Raw genomic sequence first — 13,899 nt, forward strand, 5'->3', positions numbered from 1 at the left:
AGCTAGAGCAGAGTACTGTGCCAACTCCTGGTGGAATTACATGATGGTTGTTTTAAACTATGGACATTGAATTCCCAAGCAACCTTCTATAGCAATAAAGTGCAAAAAGATGTGGCAAAAGCATGGGGCAGGATTTGTGAGTGTTTCATTAGTACAATTATAAACTTAGAAACATGGGATCAAACTAGTAAATTTACTCCTTTCAGATACCCTTTGGAACAGTATTAGTTTTACATGGCACAGAAAGCTTATTTAGCAATATGGATATTAAATATAAATATACACATTCCATTTTATCTATTTATAAAGTGAACTAAGACTAAAGGGAAATAAAGGCAGTTAAAAAAGAAAAGACATTTCTATGGAAACAAACCACCTATTGAGAAAGGGAAAATCATAAGACATGAAGTGATTATAGCTAATCTAAGATTTCAGTCAACCAGGAAGGAAAGCTACTTAACACAGCACTACTAAATAATACAGATGTCTGCTGAAAAGTAGGATACTGTATTTGCACAGAAGAAGACCAATAAATTCTTTATGTAAGATCACTCTGCTGGTATTCACATGCACTGCTATGAATTTTCCAGATTATTCCACTGGTATTCTCATGTGGTGCTATGAATCTCCTTATTCAATTTCATAAAATGAGGACTGTGTCGTTGCAGGTAATTCCCAAATCCTAAATTTTACTTACATAACTTCTCACTGGTATTGCCTTTAACAGGATACAGAAGACTGGACTACATAATACAGCTGAGTAGGTGGTAAATGTGACTTTTCAGCACTGTATAATCTTGTAAAAATCATGTTCTCAGGTGCTGATATTTTTTGCCAGATTTGATGCATCTGCCAATGATACCAGATCTAAAACCCTATGTTCTGCATCTAATGTTTAATATGCTGTATTTTTCCACTGTTGCTACTTATAAGTGTCTCTATACTCCAATTAAATAAAAACTGTTCTCCTTAAGTAAACTACATCTTCAATGACACTGTGCTCTCTCTGGTGGCTCCTACCAAATTATAAAACCCAAAGAAGACATGTGGGTCAAGGTTGGATATTCCATACAGAAATAATTTCATTATTTTTTCAATTGTTTTTTCCAAATATGCTATGGCACAGTCCTGCATAAGTTAGCAAATGTTTGATACAAAACCTTACATGTTTTGTTTTCCATAATACAAATAGTATTTAAAACATCAAGTATATTCAAATTTAAAGAATGCCAAGCTTTTGTAAGGGATCAAAACTGTATAGGGAAAACCAGATTACCACTACTGGGTTTTAAGTACATGCCTTGAACAGAATAATCACACAGTCTAATGCAAATGCTTATAAATATCATATTTTATATTAGCTGTCCTTTACTAAGGGCCATACTGCAATAACTTTCACAATATTCCACTAACATAAATCTAGAAATATTGATGATAAGAGTAATATTTAATGCTACCAGCATTTAACTTATGATAGCAGCAAAGTCAACAACAACAAAAAAACAGACAGCAAATCATCACATCCATTTATCTACCTCTCAAAACATTGCTTTTATTACTAAGTGGGGAGATATAAAAGATTTTGCACCATCTTTTTTTGTTTTACTCAAAAGGAAACAGCTGTACATACATATTTATATCACAAAGCAATACCATCTTAATAAACCCTGACTATACACTAACAGAAAAGTCATCAGCAAGCATCAAACTTGGCCACAGCAATACCTGAAACACAGGTTTCACATTCTGAAAGGAAGGAAATTTTTAGTCCTAGGAAGGTGGCACCAATACAGTGTCTATGAAACTTTCTGTAGGGAACAAAGTGACAACAGATTTACAGATTGCAACTTTATTTAGTTTACTGTTTGGTTTCACACCTTTAAAGAAAGTGAATTTACAACGACCTGAATTAGCTTTGTCTGTAGTAGGAAAATGGGTTTAATGTTACTATCAGGGAGATTTCTTCATTTTCCACTCTAAGAGCATGATTCCCTTGCTCCATGGCCTATATATCACAAACATGTGACAGATGGCACTGGCTGGCCTTGCCTACTAAAGAGAAAGGACTGGAAAAGGATGCTGTGGGGAAATACACAAAGCATACCTTGTGCTGCTGATTTTCTGAAATCTTCTTTTGGAATTTGTTCCAAACACCAGAAAAATATAAAAATCCAGCTCATGCAATATATGCTTGATGATCATATGTCTGTTTCTGCTGACTTTGTAATCTTCTCAAAATCAGTGATTAAGTAAGAAAATCTAATTATACCTGCTACTTTGCAGATTGTGTGTGCTGCATTTTAGGAGAATGACTGAATACCACATCCACCTCAAGCAGATTGCTCAGTTTTAGTGAAACCTATAGAGCTGTTAAACTGACAGCATCAGCAACATAAATCATTAACCCTTGCAGTTAAATATTATAAAAGCAGTTTTCAGGATAATTTAAAGCATCATATGCATTTTCTAAGGCTTCCTTTGGATTACAAAGCAGTAAAATAACTACTCTACAGTCACTGAAAGAATCCACATCCAAAAAAAAAGCTTATGACTTCTGCACAGGCATTCCTTCACTTGGTGGGGGAGTGAGAGGAGGGAAACAGCTGCCATTAGAACAGTGATAATGTTGATAGTGAAAAAGCCTGGAACTATAGGGAATGAAGCTTCCCAAAATTCATTCAGAAAGCGATATAATTAGAGTTTAGTTCCCAATGAAAAGGTCACACTTTGAAAATTCCAAATGTTTTTATAGCCATCCAATGTATTAAAATCTAATGGATTTAAAAATGGTTGTCTAAACAGTAAAGAGTCTACCATCAGCTACATGATTTTTGAAGGTATGTTCTCTGCATAAGGAATACCTGCTGATGCCTTAAGTTTTACCTTTCATATTTTTTAGTTTCTGCCTTACTGTGTGACTCTGAACTTCATATAAAGTGTTAGAAAGTTTTCTTCACAGTTTACTTAGACAGAACAAACCTTTCCCAGCCTGAGAACCAAGGACATCATTGCAGCAGGGCCCAAAAAGTGTAAACCACAGTGAATTGAGGAGAGCAATCTGGGAGGATGAGACTGCATAACCTGAAGCTGTAATTGGACAATTAACCCAAATATGTAAATGGACTAAAACTTATAAAAGTGTGAAAACTCGTGACCCACTGTCCATCTTGAGTATAGCCGTGGCCAGGCTCTTGTACTGCCCAAGGTGTATCCTTTGAAAGCCTTTTAATAAATACCTGCTTTATTCCTTTAACACTGTCTAGCCCCTGCTCCAGGTAGCCTCTCAAGGCATCACTGTCTATACAGCATGTGCTCTCATGAATTTCAACACATTCTATTTATATTAGTTTTTAAGTATGCAGAGTAACTATTTTACCTTTCTCTCCTGAAGAAATAAAAGTCAGGCTATAATCCAGTGCTTTGAGACTGGATAGAATAAATAGTAAAATAAAATAAATAATAAAATAAAATCCCTTTTAAAAAAACTCTTTGGGTTTTTTTTTTTAGAAATTTTTGGGGTTTGCATCTTATTACAGGCTAAATTTTGTATTTTCTCCCTGAAAACAAGCAAGAAAAAAATCACTCTCTAGACTCTACCCAGCTTCTCTCCATAACATTGGAATTATTGATTATGATCATCTCATATTTTAACTTGGAAAGAAAAACATAAATTTGAGAAAATTTATGTAACTGAGTGGCATTTATAGAATTTAAATGACAGCTACAAAACTTGCTTGTAATTTTAAAATTACAAATATTTCCTACTTGTCAATATTTGCACAGCAGGTATGATCTGCAGCTCACATACACTCTGAATTCTGACAGAAATGCAGGGAGATGGAAAGAGGGAGATGGAAAGAGGGAGATGGAAAGAGGGAGATGGAGAGAGTCTGCAGGACCAGCACTCAGATCAGCTCTTTTGTGGCACAGGGCTGCTGCTCTTGGCTGAATCCCCAAGGGCTGAATGCTCCAAGTGAACTTTGCTGCCTGTTGCAGGTTGTTAATTAGTTAATCTATCTCTCCCCAAAAGTCAAGGCATGGTGTGGAGTGTGGGCAGCCCAGAGCAGCCCCAAGCCCGTGGTCAGGAGGGTCAGTGGTGAGAGTCTGAAGCCCTCTGGCTTCACTGAAATGGGGTCCTGGACCATGGGAAGGCTGAGGGAAGTCCTAGGGAAGGTCAGGAATGGCATTGCTGGATCTAGTTCTTTTGGTTTTTATGTCAGGCATTTAGAGAGTGTTTCAGAGAGTGTTTATGCCCTCATTATGCCCTACTTTCTCTACAGGGGTCTGCTGCTTCTTCTAAATTACAGCCAGTAGCTGCATTGACAGAGATAAAAGTTATGGAGTGGCTTGTGAGCTGTGTTATCTGCATTCAGAATAAACACTTGTGGACACAGTTAAATCAGCCTTTATCTCTTGCCACCCACATAAATAGCTCTCAGATAGGGATTGATTTTTATGCTGAATGACATTTGAAATCCAGCATGCTAATAAAACTATAGACAGATACCATAAGCATGATTAAACAGAATCTAGCACACTTCACTCCACTGCAGCATCTGCCTGGCACATTTATCACAGGACAGGCTCCAGGCCAGCCTGAGACACTTCACAGCACTAGAAGCATCAAGAGCCCAAATGTGTTAAATAACCTTTAAAAAGTGCAGTTGAGTAGAGCACACTGCCAGATTTTTTTGAAGTTCTTACCGTTTTTAATCAGAAAATAAAAAAACAGGTTTATTTGCCATTCCAATATATATTGTTTCAAGAGTGTAGGTGCTACAGCATTTATTTCTACTTGCATACTCTTTCTGGTTTTCAGTCTTTCAAAAGTATAATTACTATGGAGCTTTTGTGCTGCTAACAGTTAATCAATACTTGTGAGAAAATATAAAGGATTTATTCTCCCTACATAATTTTTTTAAAAAACAGTGTAATATCTACTTAAACAGGCAGAAAATTAGCATGTGTGAATTTCTCTGCAAGTCACGCAGTTTACCCAGTTCAAAGCAAAGGTTTATCTGCTTTTAGTTAAAATACTTCCTCCTCCTGCCGTTAAGACATAAGTTTAGATATACCTTTCACAACTGAATAAAATCAAATTTCATTATAATACATCTGCCAAAGAAAGAACTGGGTTTATACTCTCTTTAAGTAAACAAAGAAAACAAACAGATCCAAAAGCTACTAGCTAAGAAAAACAAATGCCAGGGGGAAAAAAACCTTTACAATTCCTTAAATTTTTATAGTGAATGATATGCATTTGGACTATTTTCCCTGACTGATACTTTCACTTTAGTATGTGACAGAGAGAAGCTGGAAAACGTGCTATGAAGAGAAAGCATTGATTTGTGGCTGTTCTGCACTAATAGCTTCCTGGGGACTAATAAAATAAGTTAGAGCCTAATAAAATGACTGATCTTTCATTCAGGATAACAATGAACCTTAGCCACCAAGTCAAGCCAGACTCATTATTCTAAATGACAATCCAAAAAGGCAAAGCAGAAGATACATCTTCCCCTCAACTCAATGCATTATTATAAAAGGACATAAAAATTCCTTAATCAAAAGAAGAAATTTTAATTTGGCAAAGCAGTGACATATTTATTTGATCCATGCTCTCTTCTGGCTACTAATCCCAAGGTGAGTACACCTAAAATTTGGAGAGAAGCTTTGGAAAGGATGTTGATAAAGTAACCCAAGAGAAGTTAAGAAATTTCAGATCCCATTTCTAGCTCTCATGCAAACAGTGGTGCCCAGACAGATCAAATATACATATTTTGTTCATTTCTCTATGCCAAACAATGAATACAAGGAAAGGGTAATAGCAGGTAAGTGTGCAGGATAACCTCCAACACTACTCTGACCTTTGTGACTTCCTTAGCTGGATAAATCTGTGTGTCATTAGAAACCATCAATGGATTTGTTTTTCCAAGGTTATCCAGTCTTCCCTTGAAGCCATAAAAACTTCTGGCATCCATAAAATGCAAATAGGTTTCTAGTTCTGCTGTGAAAAAATTGAAGAACTTGCTCCTGCTGAATCTGGTGCCTACTAATTTCCTCTGATAGCTCAAACCTTTTTTACTGGAATGGAAAGACAATCTAATCTTGCATGTCTTATTCATAATACTGTGAATTTATAGACCACACTTGTGACAATTCTTAACCAGCCCCTTTCTAGACTGAAGAATCCCCCTATACTCAATTTTTAACCACGTCTTTCCTGTTCTATAATCATCCTTTCTTTGTGTTCTTTGAGGCACCAATGCTGTATACAGCATTCATGATATGAATGAAAGATGGATTTATACAATGGCATACGTATGTTCTCTGTTCCACTTTGATTTTTCCACTTGTTGGTACTTGGTTTGTTTTCTGATCACTGCTAAGCCCTGAGATGTTTATTATGGAACTGTCCACCAGAAGAGGTCAATGTTTTTGATGATTATTTCACTTTGATGAAAAAAAATCCTTAAAGGAAAAAAATTAGAAATTTAAGGATATGCTTCTTCAGTTTTAGTTACAACCATTAGCAGCTAGATAAGAATTTTAATTTCAAGTATCTAAGAAAATCATGCTTTAAAGAGACAATTTTAAAGATACAACAAGCTAAGATTATCCAAACAGTTTTTTCTGTGATTTTCACTAAAAAATATTTTCTTGCGTCAAATTTATATCCCTTGTGGAATTTTCCAGCAGTTGGGAAAGGAAGCAAGTAAAAAGAGCAGAGAGCTTACAGGGTAAAGGCATCAATAACATCTCCTGCAGATCTTGTCATCTCAAAGTAGGTTTGCAGAATGTTGACGGTTCCTGAAAGTGCTTCATGTCCGCAGCCACAGAAGAGTGCAACTCCAGCATAGAGCAGGATGGTGGCGATCAGAGATGCATAGGGAATGCCTCCCAGGCATTTGATGCAGCACTCAAAGCATCCTACAAGAAAGAAAAGGAAAAAGAAAAAAAAAAGGTTATATGCTATTAAATTATATCAAAAAAGCAAAAGGAATGTTTTATTTGTGAGAAACACTTCTGAAAATTAAAGACTCTAGGTCAAAGGGAGTTTAGGTCAAATATAACGACCCAGACTGCCAGAAAATCTGTGAAAGGTTAATCCAACTTGTGAGTTTTCTCAGTTGTTACTTGACCTATTAAATGTAGACATTAAGTCTGATTCACATGAAAGGTTAAACAGTTCCTTGCAGAGCTTCATCTTTTTATTCAGAGCAGGTTACAATGTCATAGCTTATACCTATATTCACAATTCCTTCTGGTTGCCTATCAGATTACTGAAGAAGACTCTCAATAACACAAAGTCACCAAAACAAAAAAATATATTCAGTCCAATTCCTTCCATCATCATAGGTTTTTTCCAGTTTTTTGGACATACTTCTGACAACAGAATTGCTCCTGCTTCCTTGTGCATCACTCAAGTACCTCACAAGAATAAATAAAGACATTCACCAAAAGACATAGAAAAGAGCATAGAATTAGAAAAAATATCATTGAATTTTCTCTTTGACATATTTTAAGTTGTGTGATGTTTCTTAAGTGAAGGTAATTGCCCTTGAGTTATAAAGGGCCAGCCTTTTGTCCTGCCATCACAGGGTCTAAAACAGTGCCCAGTTCCACAAAAAAACATTTCTTCAGTAAGTATACTCAAGTTTCTGGCACTACCCTGCCTAGTTTCATGAATGCAGCATCTCTGACTGCTCCAAATCTCATCAATCCCATAACACCTCTTACACCCCGTGGAACCCTTCCTATTCCCTTTTGAAGGGACAGAGAATGAGGTAACCACTGGTTGAGAGAAGACAAACAGGCATTGACTCAATAATCAGAAGCTGTGTTTTCTCCTAAGCACTAGCAGTTTATAGCAAAAAGGACCTGGATAGAAAACAAAGTGAAGCATATAGATTTTAAATGTTTATACAGAGAAAGGCCAATTAAAAACTACATATAAGGTGTTCAACAGGTATGATTCAATATATTTTAACTTACTGTATCAGAGCCAACTGTGAAATACCAGAGGTAAAATGTGCAAATCCATACATTTAAACTGCTGCACAAGTCCCCCAGCTCAAGTGTTCACCACACATGTCCATGGGTGTGACACCTTCCAGGATTTCAGGCGGGAGCATTCCTCTCCATCCCCATCCCTCTCCATCCCCAAGCCCATGCATTACTGGGAAAGGAGCAGATCATCCTTGCAATTCCTGCCATTCCACCATACAGGCAGCAGGCAGCTCTCTTCAGCAGAACAAGGCTTTGGATGTCCAGGGATCATTTTGAGTGATCGCTTTCTTCAGTGACAGACTAAGGGGGTTTTATACCCAGGGACTCCATGTGCTTTTCATCAGTGCAGGATCTTAAGGATAGACTAAAAAAAAATATAAATGCCTTTGGAATGACTAATTCTGCATGAAGATAACTGCAGGAATCTCTTAAAACTCCTTTGGTCCTGTTTTATATAATTACCCTTAATAATAACAGCTTTGATTAATTCTTCAGGGTTTTAAAGCCTACACAAATACAAAAAAAAAAAACATTCCCCAGAAAATCTACTGTCTTAAATGCAAAAAAACCTTAGAAATTTATATTTGAAATAAGTTAATTGAACAAGGACTAGGGATAACACCTGACATCAGAGTTAATCACAAAATGCCCATTGCCATTTTTAGCACAGAATAACAGCAGAAAAAGCCTCAGACAACTAACACCACTGTACATCTATCAACATTATATGAGAAAGTAAAAAAGAAGGGGAGAGATGACAATAGGGTAATAACAGGAATGATGTATGAGGGCTTGGAAAGTCAAAGATGAAAACATTAGACCTAAATATTTTCAGGGACATGTGGACTTCAGGGAGTGTTTCTTAACACTGCAATAGCTTTGGGCAGGGAAGAGGAAGAGAGATTTTGTAAAGATTTCTTTTTGCTCTTCTGAGAAAGATGAAGTGGAAGAGAGAAAGTGGTGTGCATTGTTGTCTGGGAACAGCTGGATGTGCATTACTTCCTGAAGCTTCTGCATCTCTCACTCTCTAGGTCCAGTGAGGGCTGAGCACACATTCAGGTGTAACAAATTCAGATGCCATCAAAACTCACAGACAGTAACATTACTTGAGTTTTTTATAGTGAAATAGTGTAAAAGTATAGTAAAATAACACAACAAAATAAAAACAGTATAAATTATGGATGTAATAATGTACAATTCAAGGAAAATTTTAATCAAAAATAAATTAGTTTTTTTCTCCCATCACTTCAAAATTTGTAAAACAGCTGAAACAAATTAATAGTTTGTGAAGTGCTTCTCTTCATCTCCTGCATTAAACTGTTCATGTTTATAAGCCTTTGAGGGAAGCTTTAAGTGGTATACTTCACCAACTCAAAATCTTTTCATTCATAAAATAGTACTGGGAAAAAGTTAATTCAACCATGTGAAATTTTCAAATAATCATATATTGTCAAAGCCTTGCTCATTTATTCAGTTCTTCCATAGCCCTACTACCTTTCTCATTCCTTACTTCATGAGTAACTCTCGAGTTTTCAGTGTTGTCAAATCAACTCAAAACTACAGAAAACCAGTGAATCAGCACTGATTTTTGAATGATTTTTAAATGGTTATTACACATCATTCATACACCACACAAGGTACTGTGCTATAGGTAATATCTGCTCCAATTCTTTTCTTTCAGCTGTTCAGAATGTGCAAATGGCTGTTTAATACCAGAACAATAGAAATGCTATTTTAACCTGCACAGTGGTATTGAATCACCAGCACAGTGTGACTCAGCTCTGAGATATGTGTGTGTGTGTCTGTGGAGACAGGCAGTCATTCACCTCTCCAAACACCCTCTTCACAAGGCAGCTAACACATACAGACACAGAAATAATTACTAGGAAAGATGAAAAAGATTGTATGCTCCTTTGATGTTTGTTCTCATCTTCCAATACAGTTTTCAGTACTTTTCAAACTGTTCACTCTGCACAATAAGCTTGTGCTATACAATTCAGCATCTACCATTCTTATTTTGCTTATGTGTACCAATATTTTTCCTTCAAGTAAAAATCCAAATCTTCTGGGACCATACGTCTTTACCAAAACTGTAGGAAGTAATCATGAACACTATCCTTTTTTGTAGTTTTCAACATGAAGGTCTGTACTGGTTTTTTTTTTCTCTATTTTATTAAAATCATTCCATAGAGAAAATTTAGTCATGAAATACATAGGGGATAGGAATTTTCATTTTAAGCTGATTAAAAAAACTCCAAATACTGGCTATATTCAGCTATCAAAACACATTAATGTTGCATTACTTGCACCCATTTCCAGACAGCTGCCTCTTTGTTCCTCTTAGTACAATTATTATTATCTACATCAGAAGTATTCTTGATATACATATCTAAACTTCCTTATACAGGCAGATCTGTGCAAATCTATTCTAGTTTCTGGGGTTTGGGGTAAATATTCTATCATATCTCCAATTGCATTAGCCAAAAATAAATTGACTTTCTGTTTATACAATCTCTACATTAAGAAGGCAAAAATTTTAGCAGAAGAAAAAAATTTCCTTGTAAATTAAATCTAATTATGCACACAAATTGCATCACCACAATAATTTCTTTGTTTGTGTGTTAGTTATATATGAATTCTTTCTCCTCAGTGTAGATCAGGACATATAACCAACAAATAAAATACTCAATTTCTGGTCAGTATATTTAAAAGAAAAACAATTCAGGACTTACATCTTGTGCCACTTCTCTCTGTGAAAGTGAAGTTAAATCAATGATATCAGAACCAGTTTCAGAATGCTGTTATGCTACTGCTTTTTAATAAATGGTTTAGAAAACCCATTGACCCCGGATGTTACCATGAAGAAAATCAATATTAAAAAAAAAAAATATAAAAAGTAAACACAGAAAATACAGGAGGGTATTCTGGTTTTGGTTTTTTTCATCCTTTCCAGCTCATTTACAGCTGGAACACCTAAATGATTAATCAGAGACAACCACATCCAAAGAATTACTGATGAATCACAGATAATATAATTTCCAGTGGGAACAAGTAGCTCTGAAGAACATACAACATTTTAATAACATTTTTTCTTAGATTATTTTTCTTAATGAGTTTTCTGTCTAATATTAGAAGACAGGACAGCAGAGTCCAAGTAAAATGCCAGAGAACTACATAAACTTCAAATAGAAAACAAAATAATAAAATCTTCTGTGTCTTCCATGCCTGGCTAGGCATGCATCTCTTCATATCTAAATTTGTACCACTTGTCACGCAGCTTTCATGGCCAATCAACTCAAATACAGTTTCACAGCCCCATCATGAATTCTGAATTCTATTAAGCTAGACTTAACCTCAAGTCAAGCTGCTGTTATGTAATATTTAATTGATAAACACAGTCACAAGAACACAATGTATTGAACAAAAATCAACACTTTTTATTTATACCTCCTGCTCTCAAATTACTCAACAAGTGGCATGAATTCCTGATCTGAAAGCAGTCTCCAGTATAGCAGCAGGTGGAAGCAACCCAGCTCCCTCAATACTATCCCAAGGACAGAAGGAAGACAAGGCATTCATGATGTGGTTTTTCAAAGCTGCAAATGAGGTGAAGCAACATTTGGGAATGAGTCATCAAAGATCAACCCTGTACTTTGATTTGGAAAACCTGCTCAAGGAGTGCTGCAAACACAGTCCCATGTGATTGGTCCCAGGCTCATAAATGGAATACATCCTCTCTTCCAAGATCTTCTGGAAACTAGACCAGTAAGGATAACAACTAAAGTTGTTTCTTAATCTTGTTCAAGAGGTGATTTCTCATTTAGATTAACCTTCATAATGCTTACAATTACAGAATTACCTATCAAGCAACAAAGTAATTTTACCACAAAGTTAATTCTGATATCCTGACTGCTATGACTACAGTGGAAAAGTAAATTAAACACTGAGTACTTGTAAGAAACATGATATGTAGAAAAGCAAGAATAATGCCCCAACAGACACAGAAGGATTTTAGGAAATAGGCAACTAATTGCATGAAAATAAAAAACCAAATATGAAGATATCCTTTTACACATTAAATTGAGTATCATTACTGGATCTATTTTGACTTATCTCCACAGTGTGACTGGATATTAGCTAATCAGATATCAGCTAATATTGAAAATAAAAAGGTTAGTCCTTAGGCTTTTACAGTCATTTTGCAGTTAATAGCTGCTTCAGTTACTGCACTCAGCATGTGACCAAGGTTAAGAGGAAAGATAAAGACTTTTTCTTATTTAGATGCAAAATGCCACAAACTAAATTGACATATCTAACACTGTGCATTGTCAAAATCACTATAATGTGTGTTTGTTCCTGAGAATCCCACTGGCCAAGATGACAGCTTTAAGCAGTGGAGATATAGTCTGGTTGTGCTGGATCTTGGAAGCAGCTCCCACAAACCCAGCCCTTCACCAGATCACTGTGCTTATATTACCTTGCATTAAAAAATAATCCCAGAAAACACCTGTGTGGACTGGTTAGGACAACACTGCTGCCCAGGGAATTACATGAAGCATAAACATCAGCAGCAGCCAGGAACTGCTCTGTAACATCTCACACAATTCCCCTTTTAACAAAAAAAGCAACAAAATATTTACCTTGTAACATCCATCTCACTCAGGCTGTGATTCTCTAACTTAAAGAAATGTTCAGTCATAAGAATACGACTTCAGATATTTGAATGACTTGGGATTATCTCACCATGGACATATCAGTTCTGCACACAGATATTCCCCAGTGGCCCCAGGCCAACAACAAAAATTATCATTTTGCAGCATAAAACCCCTCAATTTTTCATCTTATTTACTGCTGCATTTTGTCTATTGGTTGATACAAAGGACTTCCACTAACATAAAAAAAACATAATAAAATCCTTCAAAGAGGTTTCAAAACAAAAATGAAAATAAAAATCTCATATTTATGATAAAGTGGTCTGAAAACACAGCCTTATGATCTGAATATGTATGTTAGGAATTCTTCAGTGCCAAAAATTCACATCTTTATTGACAGCTGTCTTGGCTTTTTCAAACTAAGACAAAAGCTTTAAGAGATGATATTTTCTTATGTGGCTAAATGCTGAAATACTTGAAATTGAAGCAATAAAGGTAAAATATTTGATTCTTCAACCAGTTTTGAAATGCAGAAAATATTCTGAGTTTTCTCTGTAGTCATTAAAGCAAAAGGAATAGAGTCACAGTCTAAGGAACATTACTGAGTTCAGCTCAGTTTTATCTACCATTTTTGAAAAAAATTGAAATCAACTGTTTATTTACTCTCTCCTATAACAATACACGATTGCTCAGCACTTGTACTAGGCAAATATATTGTTGCAAAAACTTTTCTAAACTGAACTTAAATATTTGAGAAGTTTTAGTTAGAGATTTTAGAATTCTAATACCATCCTAGGTCAATAGTCCAATATAAATTGAAGGGTTTCATGGAATGCCAGCAGTTTTGAATTTTTAAGTTTGTAAAACCTCCTGGTAGCAGCACCAATATTTTTAGAAGAGAAAATCGTGCAGCAAAATACTTTAATCAGAAAGAAATTTACTAAGACCTTCAAAGGCCTAATTTACAAATTCATTTATGGATAACTTTTTTATCCTTAGTGTATATGCAAATTTTAAAGGTCTTTCTTTCATGATTATTTTCATTTGAAATATCTGGAGATTACATGGTATTTTAATAAAATACAGTGCATTACACAATATCCCTCCCTCCCTTTCCCATATGGATGCAATCTTGATCTGAGTAACAGATAAATATTAAACCTGAACAAGGGTAATAGAATTAGTAGACTTTTTGTATACTGCTTAGTATTAGGTATGATTTCATCCAGAAGTGTCCCTT

At 35.5% G+C, this 13,899-nt stretch overlaps 1 protein-coding gene across 1 annotated transcript in view; it reads right to left on the minus strand.

Annotated features, from left to right (window-relative positions):
- GPM6A (glycoprotein M6A) overlaps nt 1-13,899 on the minus strand; it is a 113,346-nt gene that overhangs the window by 30,729 nt on the left and 68,718 nt on the right. The window contains exon 2 of the mRNA XM_056489629.1: nt 6,735-6,927. Within this exon, the coding sequence (XP_056345604.1) occupies nt 6,735-6,927 (193 nt within the window). The remainder of the gene's footprint in view (nt 1-6,734; nt 6,928-13,899) is intronic.

Source organism: Oenanthe melanoleuca, chromosome 4, assembly GCF_029582105.1.
Source record: "Oenanthe melanoleuca isolate GR-GAL-2019-014 chromosome 4, OMel1.0, whole genome shotgun sequence".
Taxonomy (NCBI): Eukaryota; Metazoa; Chordata; class Aves; order Passeriformes; family Muscicapidae; genus Oenanthe; species Oenanthe melanoleuca.